The sequence below is a fragment of the Anomaloglossus baeobatrachus genome, chromosome 9, assembly GCF_048569485.1.
Source record: "Anomaloglossus baeobatrachus isolate aAnoBae1 chromosome 9, aAnoBae1.hap1, whole genome shotgun sequence".
Classification (NCBI taxonomy): Eukaryota; Metazoa; Chordata; class Amphibia; order Anura; family Aromobatidae; genus Anomaloglossus; species Anomaloglossus baeobatrachus.
In genome coordinates this window covers 168,263,320-168,279,655 of record NC_134361.1, presented here as the reverse complement: position 1 = coordinate 168,279,655, position 16,336 = coordinate 168,263,320, and the positions used below count along the sequence as shown (strand labels likewise).

Sequence of the window (16,336 nt, the reverse complement as noted above, 5' to 3'; positions counted from 1 at the left end):
CCGGCACCGCGCTGCGCTGTCCCTGCAACCCTGCACCTCACCAACCCTGCCTCCCCGTCACACCACCGGGCCCCGGGACCGCCAACCCCTACCCACGGAGGTGGAAAACAACATCCCAGCTGCTCCCTACCATCACTCCCGGGATCCCCGTCACCAGCAGCGGTGGTGCCCATCTTCACCACAACCCGTGGGTGGCGTCACGGACTAAATCCCCAAACAAACCACCCCCTTTTCACTCACGGGAGAGGAGCGCCGCTCAGGTCCCCGGGTCCGGCCCACCGCTCGAGCCACCGAGCAGCAGCGCCGGACGCGAGCGTTAGCGAGCGCAGCGCCCCGCCGCCCGCGACATTTCCATACAATGCTTGTTTAATCACAAGGAGATCATCACTGCCCAGACAACAGAGCACGTGCCTGCCAGATAGATCACACTCTCTATAGGATAAGCAGCTCGTTGTTAATAGAAAAGGAACAGAAAGAGTTGTCATGTGGGCAGGGTTAGCTTTCTCAGCCTTGCTACATCTAAGACCTGTGATTGTGTCACAATTACTGCACCCATCAAACTAAGTGATACATCATTGGAATTAGGGTCTCTTTGCCTAAATTATGCTGCTCTCAGACATGGTAGCATAAATCTGGTGACATATTCCCTTTATAGGGAACCTGCCGGCTGACACAAACTGCCCATACCATTTTGAAAAACATACTTTTAATAGCCTCCATGGACTGAGCCGTGCTGTAGACTAGTCAGACAGGTGGGGAAGCCGTGGGTGCCCTGCGGCTTCCTCCTGTCTGCTGCCCTAGATTGACATATCTCTTCCTATGTGTGCTGTATGGAGATCCATGTCAAGGGCAGTGTGCACAGAGAAGTCACTGGGGACCCTCCTGTCAGGTACAGCGCAGCTCAGTCCTCAGCAGCTATTAAAAGTATGATTAATATGCTGCAGTGTTTCAGAATCAAACATACCTGGCTGGGTTCATACAGCCAATGCCCGATAAATGCTGCCCAATGTCCAATAAATGCTGCCCAATGTCCAATAAATGCTGCCCAATGCATCCATGTATCAGATGTCAGGTTCTCTTTAAGTGTTGTGCACTTGTTAATGAAGTCAGCGCATTGTACTTCAGTTAACCTGTTCAGTAAGACAGTCTTAGTGAATAGGCATCATACACTTTTGTTGTTTGGTAGTTTTACCATTACTAGGAGCTGAGCTTGTAGAATTGTAACACTAACACTGCCCCCTTTTCTTCCCCTACAATCCAGAGCCCTGCAAGTTCATTTGTACTTACACTGTCACAGGGGTACCATGATGGAGAGTGGTCCCTCCTATTTCAGGTAGCAGAAGATCACTGTGCAGGGCTTCATACACACTTGCTCAGGTTAATACTGCTGGCTGTGCAGATTCTATTTTACCCAGTGCTGCTAGTGTTAAGCAGATCATCTGGTCTCCTGGAACTCTGAGTGTGAATAATAGTCAAATGTTCTCTATTGCTAATTAGCTCTGCTATAAACACTTCCCTTCTAGCTCAGGGAACCAGTGGTGATAGTTTCTGCAATTCTGCCTCTAGAGGGAACCTGTGAGCTGAGGACCAGGAACCCATTCAAAGAACATTTTCTGTATGAAAGTTGTGTTGTTCTTTTGTTTTTTTCCCTCTTGTCCGCTCCTTATTAATACCTCTTGTTGTTTGGAGTGTTTTGTATGATTGCTGTTTATTTTACCCCTGTCTGTCTAATCCTCTCTTTGTCTTTAACTTACACTTACTAGCATTTTCGCTGCCCTACACACTATATAGGGCTGAGTCCAGTGAAAGACAGGAATAGGCACATGATCGCCGTCAGGGTGAAAAAACCTGTATTAGGCCCGTTTCACACGTCTGTGATAAACACAGACGTTCTTCACTGACGTGTAAAACACGCACGTCCCTCTGTGTGCCGTGATTCACGGCACACGTGGGTTGTCTATGTGCAACCCGGGCTCCGTTCTCGTTGGTCCGTGATTGCACAATGCACATAGAGATTAACTCACCTGTGCCCGCTCCCGCTCTCCATGGTGCTGAACGGTCCCGCGGTGCAACATCCGGCCGGCGCTGACCCCCGCAGCAGCTGCTTCCGGGTTGGCTGTGTCGTGCATTCATTAATATGCACGACAGTAATGAGCCGGCTTAGAAGCAGCAGGCAGCACAGGCTGCAGAGAGCGTCGCTGGAGCCGGGTGAGTAAAAATGATTTTTATTTTATATGCACGTTTTTTTCTAGCTTGTGTTTCACGGATTACACCACTGCGTGGTCCGTGGGACATCAGTGATGCCAGAAAAAAATGGACGTCTCCGTGCGGCAATCACGGACACGCGTGTACGCCGCACGGAGACAAGGTCAGTGAAAAATCACTGATGTGTGAGCAGACCCATTCATTATAATGGGTCTGCGTATGTCAGTGATTCTGGTATGTAGAAAAAAAAGCACAAACGTACCAGAATCACTGACGTGTGAAACAGGCCTAAGGACGTCCGGGAGTGCAGGGATCAGTCTCAGGTGAGTTTAGGAGATGACCCTAGCACAAGGGCCCACCATTGTAATATGTACCCTGTGTGTTGCGGTGCTTGCTGGGGGTTTCTGTGTACCTGGTGGAACCCCAGTAGTCACTGCGTGACAGACCCTATAAGCACTCCACCATGATCATCCCGTGTCAGTGCGCAGGTGCAGACTGGAGACACAGCATTCACTCTGGGCTTTAGAGAAAAAAAATCAATGTGCGGTACCTGCTTTTTTTATGCAAATAGGAGGGTGTGATGGTGCACCAAGACATTGTCCTATGCCTTGGTGCACCATCACACCCTCCTATTTGCATAATAGGTAACCAAGGTTAGGTAACCAAGGGTGCACCAAAGTTACCTAATTTGCATATTAAATAAAAGTTGTTTTTTAGTGAACTATAAAGATATACTTGTTTAGTATAATTTAATTGGAGCTAGGTGCCCTATATAAATGTTTAGGTAGTTTAAATGGCATTTTGTGGGTGACAGACTCAATTTAATGTGTGATGTTCTTTTCTGGTGTTTACATTATTTTTTTCTTATCCATATACCTCTAGTCCTTAAATAAGGATTTTATATACACTATTTGGACAAGTCCACAGTCCAGTACTTGTTCTCATAATCCTTTCTTTCTCCTCCACAGATCCCCGCATTTCAGTATTTTACCAGTTATATATTGCGTATGTGCTGCCCCCGTGCCAGCAGCCAGGCTGCTCGGATCTGGATCCGCAGTGTGGCTCGAGGGATTCTTCCAGACCCGGGGGTCATGCGGGCACTTCGCATAAAAGGGGACGTATTTGTACGGGATTTGCTGTAAACTGTCTGTGACGTCACCCACAGTGTGTGGTGAAGTGTGGCACCACCGCTGCTGTTGTGGGGCACCCGGGGGCGATGGGATGGCAGCTGGTTGTTAACCCCTCCGTGGGTAGGAATGGTTGCCCCGGAGCCCAGTGTCTCTGTGTTGACGGTAGTTATTGCAGGGGCCGGCGCACCTGGTTAGACCGGGGGGATGTTAGCTTACTCACAATTGAATGAATCAGACGAGTCCAGTGGTAAACCAAGGTGGTGGTGACCGGCTGCCGCAGCCGGGTGCATTCTGGTCCCACACCCGGGCTGATGATCTTTGTCACTTTCCTCTGCACTGCTGTGAGTTCTCTTTGGGCTCTCCGGTATGGAACATGGAAGCCAGCTCCCAGAACTATGGGTGGGAGCCGTTCCCGCTGACGCTGGCCCTTGGGATCTAGCGAGCCCTGGCGGATGCCCTATCCCCCGCGGTGGGCTGTTGTCTGCTTTTAGGACTTTGGTTGGGACAGGACCTATAATCCTGCCCTCAATTGGTTAATTAGCTAGGCCATTGGTTCCGGTCCTGGCTTCAGGGTTCAAAGTACCCCCTCTGTGCACGGTTTCCGGGTCGGTTCTCCGGTGTCGGCACCGGCGGGCTCCAACCCTGTTCCGGTCCACCTTGGATCTCTGGCAGCCATCTTCCCGTCTCCTGTTTGACACAGACCACCATCTGCCACCTAGCCAGCATGCCGGGGCTCCAACCCCGACGACTTTCCACTCTGGCTTGCACTTGAACTTCCACTCCTCTCAACTTCAACTACCCTCTACTGACTTCAGACTTAACTCGACTCCACTCTTTTCCCGCTCCGGGTTCTCCAGACCCCGAGGTGGGCGTTTCTCATCCACCTGGTCTGGCCCACTGGTGTGCCTGTCCTACACTGGGGGAGGTGACTAGGATTTTATCGGCTGTGTGTAAACTTGTGTGGGACGGTGTTATTCGGGGGCCTAGTGTGTGTGACCACCTGGTTTTGCCAGGGCGTCACACGTATATCAACAAGTTCTGCACTGTTTAGTGTTACATCACTTATTACAGCATATTAAGGTTATACAATGTAACTGTGATGCTCCTTCCTTCATGCGGCACACCAGCACAGCGCTGATGTTCTTTTTCTTCATTATGTAAATCATTCAATGTTTCAAATCCGGTCTCTCCCACATTTCTTTCCCCTTCTTCAACGTTTTCTCTATTTTGTTTTGATTTTATTTTTGTTTTTTTACTTTTAAAAAAAGTTACATTTCCATTATGTGTCATCATTTTGCCTGAAGAGCCTCAAAAAGTGAAACATTATACACTCAATCAATGCAAAAAATGCCATATACAAGAGGATATAATGAGTGGCACATAGGGAACCATAGGGCTATATTGGTTATAGGGTCAGATGTGGACAGCCCTTGTAACGATGGGAGTTAATGGGACCTTGGGTCTAGATAGTGCCTGACTTGAGGGACTTCTAGTGTTATGCCCTGGAGCATTTCTGGATATCCTCAAGGTGGCCATGTATCCAGCTGGTTCGATCAACTAAATGGATGTTTGCTTCTTATTACATTTGTTACACATTTAATCTCTCACTAGAGTAATTAATGTAATGGTGATGATTGTAGTGTTTGGGGAATAACCTGGAGTATAACCTGACCACTGTAAGTATTGTTCATTTCCCTATTTCTTTATTACTTCCAGCTATCCGCATATATGGTGCCACTAGCTATATCCTCTAGTATATGGCAGTTTTTGTGATTTTTATTACTTTCTGCAAAGTCAAAAGTTTACATACACTAAAAGTGCTATGCATATAAAAAATATGGGACAGCCCATATGATGATGTCATGTCTTTGGAAGCTTCTGATAGGTTTATTGGCAACATCTGAGTTAATTAGAGACACACCTGTTGTTTTATTTTATTGTGATTTCATGTTAGATAGTGAGAAAAACATGGATATGTGTTTTTAGATAGTGTATGTAAACTCCTGGTTTCAACTATATATAATACATAATCCATAAGATACAAATTGTCTTCCAAAGAATTAATTTACAATTTTTTTTACAGAACGTCAGAAGAAAACTTAAAAGTTAATTTCATCAACCGTGATGGCGAGATCCTGACAGCCTCAGCTAAAGAAGGGGAGAGTTTACTGGAGGTTGTTATTCGGCATCATTTAAATATTGACGGATTTGGTAAGTAATTGAGGTTTCGTTGCTACCTAAATAATTGAGGCTTCTCACAATAGAACACCATGATGTAGTTGCTCAAAAACTGTTTCCATCATTTGTTCTCTTAGGTGCTTGTGAAGGAACTTTAGCTTGTTCAACTTGTCACCTCATATTTGATCAGAAGGCCTTTGACCAGCTCAGTTCTGTTACCGATGAGGAGATGGACATGTTGGATTTGGCTTTTGGATTAACTCAAACGTAAGTTCTTATGCATTTAGTGATTATAAGCTTACTAGTTTGTGATGTTTATTGCTCAGTGCAAGACTGTCATTTTGGCCGTGATCAGGCATGTTGTCATTTGTTTTTTAGAATTTTGATCCCTCAAATAGTTTTTGCCTCCATTTCTCCTGATATGTGAGGCCATATTTTGATGACTTTTTTTTACATTCATTTTTTTTTTAATTTCAGTGACATAGGACAATTTTAAAAGAACACACAATATATGTGTTTGTTTTTCACATTTTTGCTATTTTAGTTTAAAATGACAAGGTGGCACAAAATTACAATTTAAATTCTGTTCCTCTTATGCTTACTATATTTGTTATATATTCTTTAGTACATATGGATATTTTTTGCTGTGGTTAGCATTGGCCCTTCTTTCCTTCCTTCCCCACATCCCACCCACCCTCCTTCCTTTCTTTTGACCCTTCCTTCCTTCCTCCCTCCCTTCTCTACATCAGATCCACCCTTCCTCCCCTTTCTCTCTCCTTTTTCCTTACATATTTCTAAATATAAATACATTTATTTTAATGATGATTATCACTGTAACTGGGACTAATATATTATTCCTAGTTACAGTGGAAACTTCTGCTTAATATATAGTTGATCTGTGCCTGCAAAGACCCAACAGCTCCGATCCTTCTCATGCACCTGGTGTTCATATGATTGTTACTCCAGGGGGAGAAAACAATGTTTTTGCTTCCTAAATTTTGGACAGTTTAGGACATCAATCAGGGAGGTAGAGATTCTAATAAACCATCCCTGCATATTGCAAGGAGGCCTGCAGTGCCTTCCGGATGGCTCTGTCATGCTTGCCGGGTGTAGCACCATTCAAACCTATGTTTGTCTGATGCACAACAAAAAACACACAAAAGGGTGGCACAGGGGACACAAAAACAACGGCAGACCCAGGAACTAGTGAGAGGGGTAGGTGGGCACCTCCTAACTTCACCTTTAACTGTCCCTCCTCTTCTCACCAGTCCCTATACAGTCTCCGCACCTGTCACTGAACAGGAACCTGAGACCCAATAAAGGCCTTATAGTAACCCTGCCTAGTGAGGGGCAGGTGGGGTACACTGGACCTCAAAACTGCACTAACAACACACCAGGTGAACAAAGAAACAGGGGGGAACATAAACAACTGAAAGGAACTTGACTTGCAGAACTTTCCTCAACGGCGGCCAGGACACAAATGAGTTTGTATCTTCAGAAGGGAATTCTGGGATACCCTGCTAATTGAAGCTGAAGGGTGTGACTACTGAGTAAGTGCACCTGATCTCTCCGCAAGAAACTGCTTAGGAAAACCTGAAGTAGAAAAACCGGCACTTAACCACTGCAGTGCCAAACTTAATGAAACCCATTTAAATGAAAAGAGCTAGATGAGAGGCTCAAGTCCAAAGGCTGTCACTGGTTTCAACATGCAGTGAGACAATCGTGACAGGCGCTCTGCCTCTACAGCTGCATGTTCTCCATCCAGCTGCTGACACTATAATAACATACCATAATAAAATGTTCCTTCACTCATACATGGACCAGCCAAACATTTTAAAACTTTGGAGAATCAGTGAGTTGTAGAAATTTATTGTATGTTCTTTCAAAAAGAACATTTTACTGTTAAATTTTCTATTAAATTAGGGACTCTAATAAAGGTACAATTTAAGGAGATGGTCAAGGATTTTGATATTGATTACCTATCCTTATATACCAAGGATCAGCTGTTTGCCACTCCTGCTGGGGTCATTCTTGGGTTCTGTACTTTAGCTTCCATTGAAGTGAATGGACGTTGTGCTGCAATACCAAGAACAGCCATTACACAGTGTACTCTGCCATGACTCTGCTGTTCTGGGTCTGATCACTGTATATATGGACATTACTGCTATAGAAAATATTGTAAATTACGAACATATTTAGCGCAGAATTTGGCCAATTCATGAGAGCCCACCAGCCACAGCAAGACGTACCCGGACATACCTTTTTGATGGGACCCTAACAAAATATGCATTTCCTGGGCTTAAAGCCTACAATTTAAGGGCAGGCAGGATCCAGCTCTAGTTAAAAACATATTTAGTTAGAGTCATATTAAAAAGGTACGCCTTCTTGTGGCCGGAGGGCTCTCATGAAATGGCCAATTTGTGCTCTAAGTTCCTTCATTTTTCACTAATTTTCTACAGCAGTAATACAGTTACAAATTCCTATATTCAATGTTTGCATATGATATCATAATACAAAGTGCTGCTGTTTGTTTATATATCAAATATTTGTGTTGGCTTGCACCAGTTCACACTTGTCTTATTCTGTTTGGAGGTGCTGGTCAGTTTTTTTTATTTAAATTTGCTGTATATATCTGATTGCTGCCAGAAGTACAAAATAGCTGATCAGTGGAGGGACCGGATATCAAACTCCCGTCAATGTCATATTTATGACCTATTATCTAAGTTATTGACAACCCCTTTAATTAATATTGCATTCAGATGTAGATAAGTATTACAATGTTATCTCAGTAGTAAATGGTTTATATTTTTAACAAAATAAAATACAGTTAAACAAACACAAAACATTTTAAAATCTAATGATCCTAATCTACATCATGCAACATCCCTTTAAAAACAAATGTACTACTTGTTAGTTATGCAAGTTAATAGGTTGTGGTTGTACAAAAGTTTTTGCCATGATAATTGCCTTGAAGTCCAGAAATCCTGTTGGTTGAATAGGGTGAGTCTTGATTTCAGCCAACCCTTTTAAATTGTAACCTTCCTGTATATTGAACCTAACCAAAAGATTGTAAAATATTCCTCAACATTTCTTTGATGCTTTTGACCCACATTTGCAGCCAGAAAGTTAAGGGGAATCTGTCAGGTGTATTTGTATTACAATATTAATATTATCTTTAAATAGGGCTTAAGGAGACCTTTCAGGATCAGTAACTTGTATAGCTCTTCCTCTTCCTGTTATCTTCTTGTACACTTGGTAGAATTCAGTGTGACATAGTAAATAGTCAGGCATATGTAAATACAAACTGCATAAGTCCTGCTCCCCCTCTCACCTCTCAGTGCTGGCATCAGCGATAGTAAATCTGAATTGAATTTGCACTGCTGCCTTCACCCATACTCCCTCCCACCTCTCAGCAGTGATAGTGAATACATAAAGAGATAGGAGGGGGGAGCGGTGAATATGTAAATTGTCTTGACTAGTGTGCATGAGACACAGGATTCTACTGAGTTTACAGCAAGATAACAGGATAAGGTAGAGCTAGAAAACTTATTGATCCTGAAAGGTCTCCTTAAGCCCTATTTAAAGATATTAGTGTTGTACTACAAAATCTCCTGATATTCCCTTTAGGATGCAGCCATACTGTGAAAAAGTCCCAAATTGTGCACTCACTTTCTCATCTATTTTTTTACTCTGTCCATAGTGTCCGAATCCTATGTTGAAGTTATAGGTTGGGAGAATTTCCCAGAATATACTTTTGATTGAACGCTCCAATGTTTGGTCTTCAGTAATGTACATGGCCCATACATTCACTATTCATTTCCTTATTGAATCAACAAGATATCCAACCACTGGGTCTCACATCTATCAGACATTTGTGACGCCCCTGGACTATCAGGTCGTCACAGGGTATTGCATAATCTGCTCTCCCGTGCAATAGCCACCTCCTTCTTGGTTATGGGTCCCCAACTACATGGTGTTGCCTACATCAGCTAATTAAATCCTAGGTACACTCTGCACCACACCCACCAAGCACACGAGTGGACAGCCTAAATGGAATAGGGTCGCCCACTTGGGGGGTTGGTTAGGGGAGGTCAGGAGTGTCAGGAGTGGGGAGAAGTGTGTTGAAAGCGAAGGAGAGAGGAGGTCAGGAGCAGGCTCCTAGGAAGCTATCTAGGTAGCAGACGGTGGTCTGAGCCTAGAGGAGCTGGACCCCCGGTCGCAGGGGATCATGGCAAGGGGCACGGAACTGTCGAGGAGGACAGCCGGCGGCCTTGCACCATCCCCGGGCTGGGACCAGGGCACGACGGGGTACTTGGACCTAGGTCAGGGAGTAGCTTCAGGCAACCTGACAATTTACCCAACGAGAACGGAGCCTTCAAGATCTGCTCTCCACCCGCTCCAAAATCTGTGTACTAGCGCAATAAGGGGGATAGGACTTTCCACTCAAATGGTCCAGAAAATCCCAAGCGTGAACCCTGAGAGCAAGCTCACACACTTAGCCATAGTGGGAGCGGGACCCGGCAAGTTTCATACTACCAGGACCAACAGAGAAGTAAACTTATTGCCAGGAGGCAGGTCACGGATCACCAGGCAACACCATTGGGGACGGGACTCAAACTAGCTCCCCTCGGCGGCAGTGGTGTCCAGAACTTTGGTTTATCCAGTTGTCGGTGTCAGCTTAATGGACTGAGTGAGTATGCAAGTGACCCCCTCCACACCTGACGGCACTCCCTAGCCACCATCACCGAGTCCCGGGGCATCCCCCCTACCCGTGGAGGGTCACAACACCTGGCTGCCCCATTCCATCACCCCCGGGTACTCCCAACTGCAGCAGTGGTACTCCAAATTACCACATACCACGGGTGGCGTCACGAACTCTAACACAATCCCCTGTAAATACCCCCTTCATTTGAGTGGCCGCACGACCCCTGGGTCCAGAGACCCCTCGAGACACCGCGGATCCGGATCCGAGCAGCCCGGCTGCTGGCACGGGGGGCCACACCCTCATGACACAAACCCTTTAAATTTGGGTCATGCAGTTCAAATTGCTTCTATGCTATCTGGCCTTAAACATATAAGCAAGGCTAAACAAAAATTATTTACTAATTTTAGCATATATATCATTGTAAATTATCCTAACCATACCTGTAACACAAGTTTTCTTGTGCCACTCTAAATACTCCAAACTCGAACATCTCTGCAGATACCGTATATACTTAGAAACCATTAAGATATTGAAAAACTATGAGTAATTCAAGCGGAAACCGTTTAAGAAATCACTCCTTTTTAGGGGTGTTTTTGGATGCATTTTTCTTTTTTTCTTCTGTTTTTTATTTTTTTTTTCCAAAGCGCTTTAGCAGCCTTTTGATTAAATAGTACATAATTTGGAGTGTTTTCCATCAGGAGCCTATTCAAAAAACAGAGATACACTTTCTTTTTTTCAGGCATCAGGCACTTAAAACCTAAAGTGGAAGAAGAAAAACTGCATATGAAGAACCAAGAGGATTAATATTAAAACGAATGAGTTTTTCTAGCGTTTTTCAAACAATTTTTGTGATGTTTTTAGGAGTGGATACAATTCAAAAAATTCCATCTGAACATAGCCTTATAATTTGGCACAGTCAACATTTTATCAATGTCTTTGTATAGGCGATTTATTAATGTTAATGATTGATCATAAGACCCCTACAAAGATCTTTTTTCTTTTATAGGTCCCGCCTTGGATGCCAGATTTGCATGACAAAAGCGATTGATGGAATTACAGTTCGAGTGCCAAAAGATTTATCTGATGCAAGAAGAGACCAAATTGAGAAGCAAAGCAAACAATAACTAATAAACAAATATTTGTCAGTGCATACATCTAGGTGATGAGAAAGTGCCAGTTGTGTGATGTCATCATGCTCTACTTGGTTAGAACTGATTTGGGCAAGGATTCCAGTGGTATCGTCGTAGTGTCTACATCTCCATTCCATACAGTTTATATGGAAGATTTGAAAAATGTAGATGTTATATTATAATGTAATTGTAAATTAAATGAACTTAGTAACAGATGTTCAATAAGGACTGGGGAACAAGTTCAGTATTATGCTGGGTATATTATTCTATGTGTGTATGATAAATCTATATGTGTGGACTTAGAATGCATTACATAAAATATCATATATGTTACCACTACTCTAAAGACTCTTAACTTGTGTTTTCCTATTTTTTTTTATAGCAATAATGAGTAATTAAATGGGTTAATCAAGTATTAAAAATGGATGGTGATCCTTAGAATAGGACATTTATTATAAACTAGCTGTAGTACCCGTGCGTTGCCCGGAATAGTAACTGTCTCTCTGTCTCTCTCCCAGTCTCTGTCTGTGTGTCACTGTCTGTCTCTCTGTCTGTCTCTTTCCTTGTCTGTCTGTTTCTATCTCTCTGTCTGTATTTGTATCAGTATATCTGTCTCCATCTCTGTGTCTGTCTCTATTTTTGTGTCTGTCTCTATGTGTGTGTCTGTCTGTCTCTTTCCCCGTCTGTCTCTTTCCTGTCTGTCTTTGTCTGTCTCTTTCCAGGTCTGTCCCTTTTCAGGTCTGTCTCTTTCTCTGCCTGTGTCTCTCTCTGTCTGTCTTTTTCTGTCTCTCTCTCCATCTCTCCACCGACATCTTATTACCTCACACATAAGCTTCAACTAATAGTTTATTTTGTTCCTATAGCAACCACTGACAGTTGCAATTAATAGCCCGTATCTCCCACCTCCATTCAGGTTAATGGCGGCAGGATTTTAGAAACTAACTGTAAAGCACGGGGTTAAATTTTCCTGTCAAAACATAGTCTATGACGTTCCCTGGGTCACATGAGGTGTCTGTGCAAAATTTCGTGATTGTAAATGTGACAGTGCGGATTCCTTTAGTGGACATACACACACACATACATACACACATACACTCAGCTTTATATATTAGATTGGTGGTAGTCTTGCTCTTGTCACTTCCAGTGATTAGTTCAAGTGTCACTGCGTGCATCGGCTTTATTGTTTAAATTACATTTAAGTACACGGTTTGTATTGCACAAGCCATACTTTTTGTACTGGCTGTTCTCAGTTTGCCATAGTTTTTCTTTAAAAAGAAAAAAAAAGCTAGTGGTTACTTCATTAATCAATGGCATGAAAAAAGAATTAATGGAAAATAGTAAAAAGAAGACATCACAAAAAGCATGAGAAAACCTGCCCAAAAAAATCATCAGTTGCCCCAAAATGGCAGAAAAAGGAAGCGACCAAAAATATATCACAAAACATTCCTCAAAAATCAGTTCTCCTGTGTTTAAATAACTCTGATGCACAACACTTAGGATATATGCACATGGAGGTTTTTTTGAGTTTTTGAGTAGAAAGTGAGCGTAAATGAAAAGTTCTTAAAGAGTTACGAGCTCTGTTTCTTCTCCAAAAACTTCTTGAGAAATGCTCTATGCATAGAGTATATAGGCTTAAGTCCCCAATAAACAAAAGACCAGGCGTACACAAAATATGGCCTGTGGGCCACATGCAGCTCGAAAAAAGATTTCTTGTGGCCCACAAGCTGTAGACGCTGGTTCTCACTGTATTCAATTGTATTCGCGTCTCTCAAGTACATTTGAACACTAAAATGCCAGGAAAGGGGCAGAGGTGCGCTCATCAGCTCCACGCTCAAATATGCAGCCAAGGCAGGAGGCAAAGACACAGCAGGGAACTGTAAGTGCTCTACAGAGGATCGAAAGATTTAATGTGCGGAATGTGGTTTTAGATTTGAGGAGGAATAGTGTTCCTGTGAGGGTAGTTTTTGAAGCAATGAGGAAAATTTTGAAAGGGGGCACAGTATAAAGTAGCAGCAGTTTTAGGGGTGCAGTTTTGAGAGGTTGTGGGGACAGTGGAGAAGTGGGAGTAAGTACAAAGAGATGTCTGGCAACAAGTCCATGTACTGTATAACTTTACCATTGTTAAGAACATATTGAGAGTTGGAGGTTTATGCAATACAAGCATATACAGTTAGGTCCAGAAATATTTGGACAGTGACACAAGTTTTGTTATTTTAGCTGTTTACAAAAACACGTTCAGAAATACAATTATATATATAATATGGGCTGAAAGTGCACACTCCCAGCTGCAATATGAGAGTTTTCACATCCAAATCGGAGAAAGGGTTTAGGAATCATAGGTCTGTAATGCATAGCCTCCTCTTTTTCAAGGGACCAAAAGTAATTGGACAAGGGACTCTAAGGGCTGCAATTAACTCTGAAGGTGTCTCCCTCGTTAACCTGTAATCAATGAAGTAGTTAAAAGGTCTGGGGTTGATTACAGGTGTGTGGTTTTGCATTTGGAAGCTGTTGCTGTGACCAGACAACATGCGGTCTAAGGAACTCTCAATTGAGGTGAAGCAGAACATCCTGAGGCTGAAAAAAAAGAAAAAATCCATCAGAGAGATAGCAGACATGCTTGGAGTAGCAAAATCAACAGTCGGGTACATTCTGAGAAAAAAGGAATTGACTGGTGAGCTTGGGAACTCAAAAAGGCCTGGGCGTCCACGGATGACAACAGTGGTGGATGATCGCCGCATACTTTCTTTGATGAAGAAGAACCCGTTCACAACATCAACTGAAGTCCAGAACACTCTCAGTGAAGTAGGTGTATCTGTCTCTAAGTCAACAGTAGAGTTGAGCGCGGTTCGTGGTTCGTGGTTCTCCAGTTCGCGGCTCGAGTGATTTTGGGGCATGTTCTAGATCGAACTAGAACTCGAGCTTTTTGCAAAAGCTCGATAGTTCTAGAAACGTTCGAGAACGGTTCTAGCAGCCAAAAAACAGCTAAATCCTAGCTTGGTTTCTGCTGTAATAGTGTAAGTCACTCTGTGAATCAAACTATTATCACATTTCAGTGTATAGTGTGCGTGAACAGCGCCTTCAGATCACTGCTGTTTCTATAATGGCGATCGCCATTTTTTTTTTTTTTTTCTTGTCTTCCTTCCCTAAGCGCGCGCGTCTTGTGGGGCGGGCCAGCATGTCAGCCAATCACAGACACACACACACCTAAGTGGACTTTGAGCCAGAGAAGCAACGGCATGTGTGATAGGATCTGCATGTCACATGTCCCTGCATTATAAAACCGGACATTTTCTTCACGAACGCCATTATCTGCCTTCTGCGTCTTTGGTGTCAGACATCAGTGTCGCAGCTCCGTCCTCCTGAGTCCTATAGCCGATACAGCTGTATGCGCTGCATACACAGCGTTAGACAGCTTAGGGAGAGCACATTCTAGCAGTCCTTTTAAGGGCTCAAAGCGGCAGGGTCAGAGAGCCATAAGTGACAGGTCCTGCAAACAGCAACAGCGTCTGTGTAGCCCAGGTCAGGGATTTCCTCCCTGCATTTCACCATTAGGAGGGAATAGAAAGGCAGGCTTCCATTCCTCTACCCAGAGCACCACAATCCTGCCACTGTACCCTCTTGTCCTCTGCACACTCCAACTCATTCTAAGTAAGCCATTATACTAGCAAACATTCAGTGTACCTAGTGGCATCCTATACGTGGCTATTGGACTTTGCTATAGTCCCACTAGTGCAAAGACATTTGCAGAGCACGTCTGCCTGCATTGCACACTACAACTTTTTTAAACTAAGCAATTTTACTAGCAAACACTCAGTGTACCTAGTGGCATCCTATACGTGGCTATTGGACTTTGCTATAGTCCCACTAGTGCCAAGACATTTGCAGAGCGCATCTGCCTGCGTTGCACACTCCAACTAATTATAACTAAGCCATTATACTTGCACACACTAAGTGTTTTTTAGTGGCATCCTATACGTGGCTATTGGACTTTGCTATAGTCCTACTAGTGCCAAGACATTTGCAGAGCGCATCTGCCTGCGTTGCACACTCCAACTAATTATAACTAAGCCATTATACTAGCACACACTCAGTGAACCTAGTGGCATCCTATACGTGGATATTGGACTTTGCTATAGTCCCACTAGTGCCAAGACATTTGCAGCACGTCTGCCTGCGTTGCACACTCCAACTAATTATAACTAAGCCATTATACTAGCACACACTCAGTGTACCTAGTGGCATCCTATACGTGGCTATTGGACTTTGCTATAGTCCCACTAGTGCCAAGACATTTGCAGCACGTCTGCCTGCGTTGCACACTCCAACTAATTATAACTAAGCCATTATACTAGCACACACTCAGTGTACCTAGTGGCATCCTAGACGTGGCTATTGGACTTTGCTATAGTCCCACTAGTGCCAAGACATTTGCAGCACGTCTGCCTGCGTTGCACACTCCAACTAATTATAACTAAGCCATTATACTAGCACACACTCAGTGTACCTAGTGGCATCCTATACGTGGCTATTGGACTTTGCTATAGTCCCACTAGTGCAAAGACATTAGCAGAGCACATCTGCCTGCATTGCACACTCCAAGTTTTTTAAACTAAGCAATTTTACTAGCAAACACTCAGTGTACCTAGTGGCATCCTATACGTGGCTATTGGACTTTGCTATAGTCCCACTAGTGCAAAGACATTTGCAGAGCACGTCTGCCTGCATTGCACACTACAACTTTTTTAAACTAAGCAATTTTACTAGCAAACACTCAGTGTACCTAGTGGCATCCTATACGTGGCTATTGGACTTTGCTATAGTCCCACTAGTGCCAAGACATTTGCAGAGCGCATCTGCCTGCGTTGCACACTCCAACTAATTATAACTAAGCCATTATACTTGCACACACTAAGTGTTTTTTAGTGGCATCCTATACGTGGCTATTGGACTTTGCTATAGTCCTACTAGTGCCAAGACATTTGCAGAGC

The 16,336-nt window shown here is 43.6% G+C and overlaps 1 protein-coding gene across 1 annotated transcript in view; it reads left to right on the top strand.

Moving 5' to 3' along the window:
* The window catches only part of LOC142250608 (adrenodoxin-like), a 53,999-nt gene extending 42,310 nt beyond the window's left edge, over window positions 1–11,689 (top strand). Inside the window, exons 2-4 of the mRNA XM_075322792.1 lie at window positions 5,419–5,546; window positions 5,651–5,780; window positions 11,225–11,689. Coding sequence (XP_075178907.1) covers window positions 5,419–5,546; window positions 5,651–5,780; window positions 11,225–11,342 — 376 coding nt within the window. The 3' untranslated portion in view covers window positions 11,343–11,689. The remainder of the gene's footprint in view (window positions 1–5,418; window positions 5,547–5,650; window positions 5,781–11,224) is intronic.
* Window positions 11,690–16,336: the final 4,647 nt, after the last annotated feature.